This window comes from Sebastes umbrosus, chromosome 12, assembly GCF_015220745.1.
Source record: "Sebastes umbrosus isolate fSebUmb1 chromosome 12, fSebUmb1.pri, whole genome shotgun sequence".
NCBI lineage: Eukaryota > Metazoa > Chordata > Actinopteri > Perciformes > Sebastidae > Sebastes > Sebastes umbrosus.
The window spans coordinates 15,676,708-15,689,456 of record NC_051280.1 but is presented as its reverse complement, the minus strand read 5'-3'; the positions used below and the strand labels follow the sequence as shown (position 1 = coordinate 15,689,456).

The following is a 12,749-nucleotide window of genomic DNA, read 5'->3' as shown; positions in this document are numbered from 1 at the left end:
CTGTTGCCCATAATTCCTGGAAATAAAAAGCTTTATGCAGTTTTCCCTGGTAACTCCACCTCTTTGCTGCTCCTTCACTAAACAAAATCAAGGCAAACATGTCAACACGACACATCTATCTCTAGCTATTTTTAGTTTACTTAAGCCCATGAATAAGACAAGCAGTTGGTGGGGCATCCTTTGACAAAGCAGTGATTTCCTCCTGACAGACTCAGTACCTAGGGCTGATTAAATGTCAACAATGAAGACAAAGCCTGTCTGCATTTTACTTTTTTTCCTGCCTAGTTCATCTCTCACACTTTGATAAAGCTGGTGTGCGGAAGGAGAACTGCACTGCTCCGAGCCAAAAACATACATCAGCAATAATGCGATTCCACTGTATTCAATCCACGCCTACCCTGCGAAGCAAATCCATGTGTGAATGCGCACATGCACGTGTGCGAGTGCACTTGTGTTTGCTCCGTTGCTCAGGTGTGTTCCTGCTTAAAAACCACTGCGTGCGCGCAGATGGATAGCTGCTGCAAAGAGCCTGGAGATAACTAGGAAATGAAAACAGAAATAGGAAATCTATACATTTTATATGGTATGAACAGCCAATATGAATAAAAGAGAAAACACAGTGAGTGTTTGTGTGTATGTGCATGTGTATATACACGGATATACTACTCTCCTCTATGAATTATCATACATTTTTTACCCACAACCACCGGATTGTATTTAGAGATAAAAGCAGCTTCCCACAATGAGGTCTGCCGTTGTGAAAGGCACTATAGTGTTGTCTTCACGTTCCCTGGGTGCTGCTGGGAAAATGCAATATCATGCTATCTGACACTCCATCATCAGACACATATCTCCATTTCCTGAGAGAGAGCGGTGACAAAGCCCACATTTCACGTTTCACACTAATCAGCCAGTCAGGGGAATCTTTGCTTTTTCAGTCCAGTGAAATATCTGAGTTTATTACAAAGCTGATATCTGGCGTCGTGGTCAGGAGGCCACAGCAGGGAGGGAACAATGTTCCTGTGATGCTCACCATAAGAAAATAACCCCCTAAACCAGCCTACAGTGTTGGCTGAGTTGTGACATTTTACTCAGTGACCTTTTCCGCTGGCAGGAGCCCTGGCTAATTACCTTACACTCATTCAGTCATTGTGTGTCTGTCACCCACACATTCACAGGTTGGCCCGGCCAGCATGGCTGCAGAAGTAACAGCTGACATGTGTGGTTAACAAGCGCAGACGATCAGGAAGTCTTTGGTTGGCACCCACAGCTATGAAGGTGTTCACAATAACTCCAGGGAAACAAGAGAAAGTACGAAAAGGACCTCAGATGATTAGAAATGTCTTGTTATATTTCTTACTGGGAAACAGGATCGCCATAGTCTTCTACATTTTACTTTTTTTTGGAAGATGTATAAAGTGCACTGAAGTAAATTTGATAAAAAAAATATTTTATTTTTTTAATTATTTTTTCCTAACCGGACAAATAACTCACTTAGTTTAAGAAAAGGGTGGGAAAAAATAAATAATATTTCAAATATATGTACTGCCAGGGAAGATCTTTGATTGTCTCAGGAAATTGAGATGATTTATAGGCGGACTGCGTTGATTCAATATACGCATATAATGCAATACAAGGGCAAGTGTAATTGGGTTTTGAGGATATTAAACCTCTCCATACCTGAGCAAACTTCTGCTTTTCCACAGGCTGATATTAGCCCTAATATGCATTTTCCTGTAACAGCTTGCTAGTATCACCTGATTAACCTGCTCCAGAGACCATATTGCTCCACCTCATGAGTCTAAAGTTCTCTAACACCCACACTACATCACAAATTATCACACAGTACGGAGACAGAGTTTGTTCGGTCTAGGCATAATGTTAATTTGTTATCTCTGCAAATGCTTTTTAATAATATCATTAGTGATTCAATCTATTCAGAGATGATGCAAACAACTGGGAATATTAAGTGTAAGGTATTTGTCTACATCTACATGTTAGGGCTGCAACTAATTACTATTTGATATCTTCATAAATTGATGTCAAATGGTGCACATTTTACCCAAAATCGTCTTCAAATTCACCAACAATGCAAACCCATCAAAACTATTAAATTTACTATCACTGAAGACAAAAAAAAAAGAGATAATATTGACATTTTGACCCAGAGTGAAAGCTGTAGCCAGTGATTTTGGGGTATTTTTGTTTAAAAAAAGTGAGACCCTGCTAAGTTTGACTTCAAATCTTAGGTATATAACACTGAATATTAAAAATGAAAGCAAAACATCTTACAATATAATGTATTATTAAACAGTTATCATACGGTGTACATTTGCATATCTACGGTATTGAAAAACATAAGTGTGTGTGTGTGTGTGCGTGCGTGCGCGCGTGTGTGTGTGCATGTGTGTTAAAGGTGTAAAAAGAAGAGCAGTCTTGCTGTGCTGTCATGCACAGTGTATGTTAATTGCTATTAAACATAGGAGGACATTATTTTAAAAGCTCTCAACTGATGTTATTTTCCTTTTAGTAGTTAATTACATACTATAGTGCTGCTAACATGTAAACTAACATGTAACTTTAGTTATATAGCATATTATAGTTACAAGCTATTTATTAATCAGGTTTATAATTAAGTATATTATAATTCTGTTCTTATTCGTTTAAAGGTCATTGTAACTGATACTACTACTACTACTCATAATAACACTACTACTGATAATAATAATAGTGTAATACCAGGATACTGTGAAATTGTACTGTGAAAATCTCATACCGTTACAACCGTACATTGAAGGCAAAGAAAACTAGTTAATATTCACATTTTGAACGAGACTAGAAGCTGAAGCTTTCTTTCTGGAGATTCTTTTGTATTTTTGTTTAAAAAGTGAGTTTAAAGCCTCTGATTACTTCGATTTCAAATCTTAGGTATATTATAACACTGAATATTAAAGATTAAAGTAAAACATCATAAACTATTATGTATTAAGAGTTTAACAGAATGCTGATCTGCTTCATGAGGACGATGACTATCATCTTTCAAGAAAAAATACCAAACATTCTCCGGTTCTATAGAGAGAATTTTTTCTGCTTTTTTCCTTTTATTTCATTGTAAATTTAATCTTTGGGTTTTCAGACTGTTGATCAGATAAAATAACCAATTTGAAGACATCACCTTGAATTTCTGTGATTTTGTGATGTTCATTTTTCATCATTTTTTGACATTTTAGAGATCCAAAAGATTAATCTATTGATTGAGAAAAAACTAAAATGAAAATAATTTTTAGAAACAACCTAATGAACATTATATATTCTTTTAGCATATTGTATTTTAGTTTCCTGAAAAATTCTGTTGTTTTTTTTCTCCACAAGTAAATATATTTCTGAGTTATTTCATGCTACTAGACACTTTGTCCTTGTGTCTCTCATGTTCACTCTTTCAGGCAGAATCATGAAATCATATCGCTTTAATTAGGAAGAGCACTCAGATGTCGACTGAGTGATTTTTTTAATCAAAGACGAGATACGATCTTTGTGGCTATTTACAGCCAGCATGTCTTGGGTTATCAGAGTGTGATTATGAAGGACATCGAGAACATCAAATAAACAACATATTTATTTTCAAGTAATGTGCTTATCAGATGTCGCAGCTTTTGTGGGCTTATTTTTGATGTCTCTGCACCACCATGCGCTCTACAATTTTCTTTTGATTGCGAAGAGCACATTCCCCTCCAGTAAGAGCCTTGTGTCCTCTGGTAGCACTCAACCAAGAGAGAGCTGCACCAATTAGCCGCCATTTCTCTCAAGAGGCAGTGAAGTCACTCTTTATGGGCAATCTGACACCAAAGGCATACTGTTGCCATATGCTGAATAATACCTCTTGTAAATAATGGAAGAGTTGGAGATTGAACACTTTGACAAATGGCTGTCAGCGGAGTCTAAACCAGAGTGTGTAAATTAAAACTGAGCTAAAAGGATGGAAAACCATTATGCAAGATCATCAATCAAGGCATGACGAGATGAAGCAGAATTAGTTTTATCACTTATAGGCCCCCAGAGTCATTTACGTACCCGTGGGGAAGATGACAAAAAATATTAAACCATAATCAGATGATCAGAGGTCTACATATTGTGTTTGTCCTTGCTTTTGCAGCATACACCGCTGCACTAAAAGAGCATTTTTTTTTATCTCAAATTACACACATACAGTCAGAGCAGGAAAAATGATCTACATGTCCATACGAACGCCAGGATAAATGGATCATAAGCCGCCTAATACCTGCTATTAGCGAAGAGTGATGACAACTCGTAGGCAAATCAAGCTGTTTCCAATTGGTTTAAATTTTTAAGATGAATCACTTACAAGGCTAATCCTCCCAGTACAATGACAAATAGACACATATAGTTGGAAGGAAATATCAAAGAGGCAGCGCTCAGTTAAAAAAATCAGCTCTACTTTAGCAGGGTCTGTTTGCACTACTGGCTGAGAATCAATCAATGCATACTACAGTCCCCTTTCTTTCCCTTGGAAGTTAGCCGTCCTTGAACTGAAAAGCACCTGTTTCAGCTACATATTTTTCTAAACCATATGAAATGGTGAGCAAACTTCCTATTGTCGGTCCAAATGAAAAAGAAAAAAACAGCTGTAACAGGTTTTTTTTTTCTTTTCATCATACTGTGAACATGACCAAATGAAAGAACAAGAATAGCTCAAGGTAAATATAAGGTTATAGCCAGCAGGTAGTCGGCTTATCTAAGCATAAAGACTGGAAACAGGTTTTTCCAAAAAACATAATCCAACTATCAGCACCTCTGAAGCTCACAGACTAACATGTTATATCTTGTTTGTTTCATCTGTACAAAAAGTGTAAAATACAACAGCTCAGAGCTAAGAAAACATACAGCACTTATTAACCCCCAGTAAATCAGTGAATTGTCGTTGTCACACTACATATTTTGGACAGATTAAACAAACTAGATGTAATGTGTTAATTAACATTGTTGGGCAATTTGCTTGAAAATCAATTACTCATTACATGTTACTCATTGAAAAACGTATTACTTGACAGCAAAAGTAATTAGTTACTCGCTACTGCATTTTGTATTTAATATGTGCATCTTAACTGTTAAAGGCCCTGACACACCAAGCCGACGGTCGGCTGTCGGACAGTTTGGGGCCGTTGCTAGGCGTCCGTCTGCCTAGTTTTTTCGGTGTGTCCCGCACCGTTGACTCTAGTCTGCCCGTGTCTGAGCTCGTCGGCGAGAGAAATCACTTTGATTGGCGGTTCAGCTTAAATGAATCAATGCACGAGAATCATCTGGAATGAACCCAAGTGGTGAGTGAGAGTAGTGTCAAAATAGTCGGTAGACGCCGCTTTGTTTCATGTACATATCATAACAACGGCTTGTATATCTGCAGTCCTCAGTCTTCCAGTTTCCTTTTTGAATGACGAATACAGACTACCGCCACCTGCTGGTGTGGAGGCGCAGAGCGTACGTGGTAGTTGGCCGTCGGCTGTAGTCTTTGAGGTGTGTTCGAATGCAACTTATTGGCGCAGGCGACGTGAGGCGACTCAACAGGCGGCTGCTAGTTCTTTGATATCCGGTTGGTGTGTCCACGCCCTTGGCTCTTGTGACTGCACATAACGTGGTCTGAACAAAACCAGCTGATTCTTGAATGCAGAACTACCAGTAGCCTATTGATGGCAAGATTAAGCTTCATGAAGCAGTGAGGCTTTCCAGCTAACTGGTTCGCAAAAGGGTTCATGTGCACACAAAATCACCTGTTGGTCAAAAAGTGTAAAACAGGCAGATATATTACAGATGATCTCAACTATGTGATTTATGTGAGATAGGCTAATGTATGTTGCGCCAGTAAAGTCTTGGGAATAATGACTATCTACAATGAAAGAAAAAAAAAATTCCATGTAGTACATTTATATCAATATAGTATCCATTTTATATTATCATTAATTATTTATAAGTATATTATGATTGTATAACATTAATAAACATAACATAAACTTTTATTGTCTTGTGAGTAATGCATCAAATGTGTGTAAATCAATAATTGTATCATAGTATAATAATAGCGTCAGTGGTTTAACCGGGCGGTGGGCGGGGAATGTGCTTGTGTAACTAGGAAAATGATGTAGAGGGGAGACTATTTGTTTTTATTCAGGAGCAATAATTTCTCAACTGTGTTTCGGCTTCGGGGGTCACCAATGACGTCATTGGTCTAAAAGATACAAGACTCGATATACACTTCACAGAAAACCGACTCGACACACTCTCCGAAGCCTTGCCACAGCACGTGACATCACTAATGCAGCAGTGGTGAACGTTAGCATGTCATCTAAAGCATACAACGTGCAAATTAGACAGCTTTGAAGTTACTGAGAGTGGCAGTGACACTGGAAGAGACCAGGCAAATATCATCCCACCAAAAATAAACAGTGAACAGGCTGAGCCCTTTATTGTCAAAGTAAAGGAGGGTTGCTGGTAACTGTAATGTAATCACACATTAATGTAACACATTACTAAATGATGCAGCATTGTTCAACACTGTTAATTAATGAGCTTTAGGTTCTGGCTGCTGGTTGTAGCTTCATATTTACTGTACAGACATGAGAGTGGTATTGATCCTCTCATTTAACTCTCCCCCAGAAAGCGAATAAATGTAATTCCCAAAATGTCCTGCTTTAACCAAACCAATAGGTATGTTGCCATCGCCGACAGTGCCCTTTAAACCACAATAAGTAAGACATGGTGTGACTCAGCGTGTGTGGGTCTTCTTATATCTTTATTCATTGTTCATTTAACCCTGACTCAATAACAAGACTCAGAGGATAAGAACTGTGTGTGAGCTACAGTTGGTCTTTTTGCCTCTTTACCTAGAGCCAGTGCTGGTAATTAATGACAGAGAAACAAGTCCCAGAAGACATGAATTTTACATTAGGTTGTTTATATGCGCTCATGCTGTTCTGCTTCATCGGAGCTTACTTGACGGGAGCACATAGCTTGGCATGGAAGGTAAAGGGCCAGACAATTCATCTGCAGTTTTTTATCCAACACTTAAATATGTTTTTATCTTGTCTGTTTATGCTAAATGAAAAACTCGAGCCGTCGAGAGATTGTTGCAGGGCCTCACTGTTTTATTGACACTTGTCAAGGGGCAAGTGTTAAAGTTAGTTTTTTATTTCTGTAGCTTCCTAGCGGTGTTCCACGTATTCAAATCCGGACATTGAAATCTTGGTTGATGTTTGTTTTAGCATCAAAATTCTATTTCCCCAAACCCTTCCAAAAATGTTTTCCCATGTGACCTGACGTTGGTCTCTGCATGGTGACGTTGCTACATATAATCAGTGTGTATTACCTACAGTAACTTAGATGGCAGTCGGCACGCTCCCAGTTTAGAGAAGCAGACAGAATTCAGCTAAGCAATGTACTGCTGTGTGGACGCCACGTTAGTTCGGATGTGGAAGCCAAGCCGATCGATGCAGCGGTAGACCCGCAACTCCCGTGTTCTGCGAGGTATATTACTGTGTTTGTCAATGGAGTCTGGTGGATTTGAAGAGAGTGATATAACGGCTTCAGTTCCCCGTAGAAAAAAACTGTCTGATGGAGCGCTAAAGTGGTGAAAATATTATTATTATAGCACACACTTAAACTGATATATATATTTTTTTTTAAATGGCTAAAATACGTTTTTTTGCTGCTCCCGTCCACAGCCACTTTACCTCGCCATCAGATAGCCCTGTTATATCGCTCTCTTCAAAGCCACCAGACTCCATTGACAAAAACAGTCATTTTCTCCTTGCAAAACAAGGGAGTATACATACAACCCCACTTCAAAAATCCGAACTAACCCAGCATACTAGCACAGCGAACGTTGACACAGCTAGTGCTAGCGTTTACATCATAACCTTATTGATTAGCTTACTTTGGTAGCCTACGTCAGTGCTTTTTACTAACGGCTGAGTGGGCGTTTCCATTAAAAAAAAAAAAAAAAAAAAAAAAGAAGGCAGATGGAGTCGACCTTTAAAGAGCAGTAGACGGAAAAAGCTCTGCCGGACATATCCTGTGTCTGTGCGGGGTAATTTATGAGGCCTGAAACTGAGTAGTGTGGAGCAGCAGACATAGCGCAGTCACAACTAGACGGTCTGTGACAGACGAAGGTGGCTCACTCACAATAAACGACACATGCATGCGGACAGGAAGATATATGTGCAGACGGAAATACACTCAGAGCAAAAAACACTCCAAAACTGTCTGTCGTCTACGCCTATAATGCCCACTTAAACAATTTCCTGCCATAAACTCGCCAGTGTTGATCCATGCTCAGCGAGAAGCAGAACAATTAGAGCTCTTGCAAATCTCCTGACTCCTTTACTACTTCTGCCTCTATTCCTGTTGCCGAACATCATGCTTCAGAGGGTGGAACACAGGCTTAGTGCATGATACATCTATAAATGTCCTCCGTCTTGACGGCTCACCTGGAGGCGTCGTTCAGGGATATAAAAGCATACTAAAGTGCAGCGAGGTGCACTGCTGGGTTTAGCCACAAAATGGCTGAGCAAAAAAAAAAAAATAAACAAACAGCTTTGCAATGATAGATATCCATCATGTGGCATGCAGGATATGAAATAGGGGTTTTGCTTGATATTTCAATTCAGAGCAGAGCCCCACTTGTGCTCACTGGTTTACGCCGAGTGGCTAAGCCTTTTGGACAAAGCCATTCATTTTATGCCTCTCGTCTTTAAGGCCTCAGATCAATGCTACCTCAAATACAAATTCATTTTCTCCTTTCTTTCCTTGTTAGTGTGAAAAGCTCTTTGGCAATTGCCGGCTCCTCTGATTGTTTTTTATAAATTCTCTGGACTGAAATCAGTTAATGCCTTTGCACATCACAGGGAATACATTACCGGTGTCCCTTTAAATTTTGTAACGGCGGGCGCTTTGGTGTGCTTTTTATTGGCAGGCACCTCTTTTAGATAGACCTCTGAGGAGGTGGACTCTCTGAGTATTGATCATTGCTGGTTTGTGTTCACAATGCATTAGCAGAGGGTAGACATTTTCTTTAAATACGTGTGAATTGTTTGGAACAATAAGCGTAAAGATCAATATGAGGGATAGATCTTAGCTAATCATTTCAACCATAGCCAGAATTAAGAAACCCGCAGCAGTCAAGGTAAAAGAAGTTGCTAAGGTCAGTTATTTTCTAATTTGATCACTTTTCTAAAACTCCCTTAATATAAACCCCTAATCCTGCAGACACTCCAGCATCTCTCCAGGATGAGCATTACAGTCAAGGTTGATGCTTCTGACAGAAAAGGACACAGACGCTCATCGGGTTACACAAGTTCTACAAAGAAGAGAAATATACTGGGTTTTGGTGTTCGAGGTAACTTCACTCTGTGGTCGATGAATCTTAATGGGCACAATTAATTTCCTTTACGCCTCAAGTGCCCCTCAGTTTCAGAGAGAGAGACATTATTTCAGCACCATTAGATTACCCTGCAGAATAGGTTGTTTAATTCAACGCCATATCATGGGCAGCAATAAATCCTAATAGCTTCACAGTAAAGAAGTTAAAGGTGCCGATCTGAAAAAAACCTAATAAACAAGAACCAATTATTTTCAAGTGCCATTCACAAAAGCCCGGTGTGCTGCCGCTGCTGGTTGTGGCATCTTGAGATGCCTCCTCTCTCCTCCTTGAGCTCACAACATTTCAAAATGTTCCCATAAAACACACTTAATGATCCACAGTGACAAGTTCTGCTGCCACGACGCATTTCTGATTGGATCCCAATAACAAAACAGCGGACGGAAACGGGTATTTAGAGTAATGAGTGAAATCAACAGCTATGTTCTGTTGGGTTCCTTGATTAAACGCGCTGTTCCCAAAGCAAGTGGCAACACTGAGCCTATGTGGCATTTATGTTTACCGAGGCATTACAGTAGCTGAGAGAGCACATTAAACCCTTCATTGAAAATGCTCTGTGATGGCCACTTTCCTCCTCTCCGAGCCTCTTTTGAGACAAGGAGGGTAATTATGATAATTCAGTTGTTAATTACATTTACATACATCAGGACGTGAACAGTTGAGCAGGCAGTTTGCATGCATTGGAGAACTCATTAAAGTTTGAGTATTTTTCATATCTCCTCTAACATACTCTTAATTGAGGCTTTTGGTTGTTCAGCAGAACGGACACAAACTCGTGCTCCACCCCACCCCCTCAGCACCACCACCACCACCACCACCCTTTGGGTGTCGAGTTATCATGCTGGGGAGAAAGGCAGGAAAACAAACAGACTTGTTGACAAGAGGCCAGAGTTCAGGAGCACACAGCCGCCATTGAGACATCAGCGCTAACCCCGCTTCAACAGCTTAGGTCAAGAATCAAATTTCCCCCGGCAACCCCTCCCGAATATCCAGAAGTTAAAAATCATAATCCAGGCCAGAGCTCGGAGGGAAACCTGAGCTTCTAACGTAACCAGAAGTCGGGTCAAGATCCTTGTCTCCCTACTTCACACAGGGGACTTAGCCCGGCTCTGTATGATAAGGTGGCTGCAGTCAGGTAATTAAGCCCATTATCAACTTAATGCAAGGTCCCTGTCTGATGACACGTATGTCACCTCTCGGCACTTCACAGATTAATTTAAGCCCTCTAACCGCCTGACAAGATTCTTCACTGTAATTGATCTCTCGGCTACTCTCCTGCACTGATTCACCATGTGGTACACAACTCACACACACTTCAGCCTGGTGCGTTTTAAAATATCAAGGTACAATAGGATGGCTATTAGCTCCTGATCTATTGTAGAAAAAAAGAATAAAGGCTTCTGTGACGTTGATGAGGTAGCCATGGAAACGCAACTTGAAATCCCAAGGTAAGGTGGAGAGGATGACCTCGGACATACTGTGCACCATACTTCTACAATGTATTCACAGCATTATATATATATATCTGTATATATATATATAATACTGTATATATGTATTCATAATGGTGGCCTGAGATTAAAGAATTTGATAGGGTCCGAGCTTCCGCTGGAGCGAGTGCCTCAGCTTGCCTCATGGTAATAAAGAAACGGTCTTCTGAAGAGGCTCAGTCCCACTGGGAGCTATCCCTCATTCCAAGGCGAATCTGTAATTTCTGTCTGCAAATGAGCCCTTTCCCCAAGACTAACACACCCCTCTTTTCTTTATCACACCTGAATTGCATCCAAAATTAAAAGGCAGCCATCTGTGACATGCCATGCTGCAACCCAACAATAGAGCACTTACACAAAGGACAGTGAATTACACAAGAGGCGCTCTCACCTTCAGCAGGATCCCCTGGCCCGAAGTCCAGGTCGTAGCGCAGGATGTAAAAGTTATTCCACACGTATAGCTGGTTGTCCCTGGGGTTGTAATCCACAGCGGTGATGTACTGGTACTGGTTGGGGAAGAGGATGTCAGTGTACTCGCCTTGGCTCAGCTTGGTGTTGTAGATGTAATCAATTTGGCTCCGGCTGGCCTCGCTCTCGTTCTCTTCGTAGGTCGAGCGCACCACGTGGAGCACGCCGCACACCATGAAGGCGTTGGAGGCAGAGCGCTTGTCGTACGCCGTATCCCATGTGGCCTCAAAGCGGAGGGTGTACGGGTTGAGCTGGCTCACCACAATGCGCCCATTGTTCTGCTCTGTGGCGTAGATCACCCACAAGCCCCTCTCGTCTACCGCAAGGTCAATGTCAGTCTTGCCGCCCCAGCGGTAAGGCGAGGTGTCGTGATAGTTGGCATTATTAACGATAGCCTCGCCGCTTTTGATGCGAGTGCGCAGGTCAAACTTGACAATGTTGCGAGTGCGTTCCTTGTTAAAGAAGATGGCGCCATCGTAGGCCACGAAGCCCGTTCCGTCAACACGGTGCGGCAGTTTATAGGTGGTCGTCTGGCGACCGTTTTTGAAGTCCTCCAGAGAGGCGTACTCGATGAGGGTGTCGGTGCGGTACGGCGTCCAGGGCATGAAGAAGACTTTGTCGCCGGCCTGCAGCGGGTCTTTGCACCACGACCCCGCTTGCTGCTCTGCCTCGAACAGGAAGGTGGCGTCTCCTACACCCTTCAGAGTCCCGGGACAAATGAAAACTAGTAGACAGAAGAGAGTGAAACAAAATACAGTAAGGCATAAAATATTTCAACCATGTGTTGACACATTTGAAACGCATCATTCTTGCTGCTGTACAACTTAAGTGCAGGATAAAAAAGATCAGGGATTGTGAATTTGGAGGAATGTTTTAACTAATGCTTTTGCACTATTGCTAATGAATAGGGAGAAAAAGAAAATAAATGAATGCATCGTAGTGATTCTTCAGAATGAGAAATGTGACGTGAACTTGCATCTCAAGGGTCTGCTGCTACATCCTAACAGGGACAAAACAAAATAAAATATGAACAAAAAGGGTAAAAAATCCTGCAAATGAAAGACATGGGAAATGGGAGGAGTAGAGTTCACACTTTCTTTTTTTAAATACCAGCCCGTCTCTGACGTCAAATGCCACATGAACAACTGGGTATATGGACACACTGCACATGCATACTGACGTGACTGAGGTCGTAAACCAAAATGAAAAAGGGAACAGACTTCACATCTTGTGATAAGAGTGAACAACAGGTTGTCAATGGTGGTGGCGGCAGCAAAGCAGAGGTAAAATGAAAGTGGAGGTTGGGGAATAGATCGAACAACAGTCGTAAAGGATTTTCTACTACT

At 41.0% G+C, this 12,749-nt stretch overlaps 1 protein-coding gene across 12 annotated transcripts in view; it reads right to left on the bottom strand.

Moving 5' to 3' along the window:
- Positions 1-12,749, bottom strand: part of LOC119498203 (adhesion G protein-coupled receptor L2-like) — a 95,985-nt gene that overhangs the window by 33,930 nt on the left and 49,306 nt on the right. For all 12 annotated transcript variants that reach the window (XM_037786799.1, XM_037786803.1, XM_037786801.1 and 9 more), the window contains one exon: positions 11,327-12,127. In XM_037786799.1, coding sequence (XP_037642727.1) covers positions 11,327-12,127 — 801 coding nt within the window. The remainder of the gene's footprint in view (positions 1-11,326; positions 12,128-12,749) is intronic.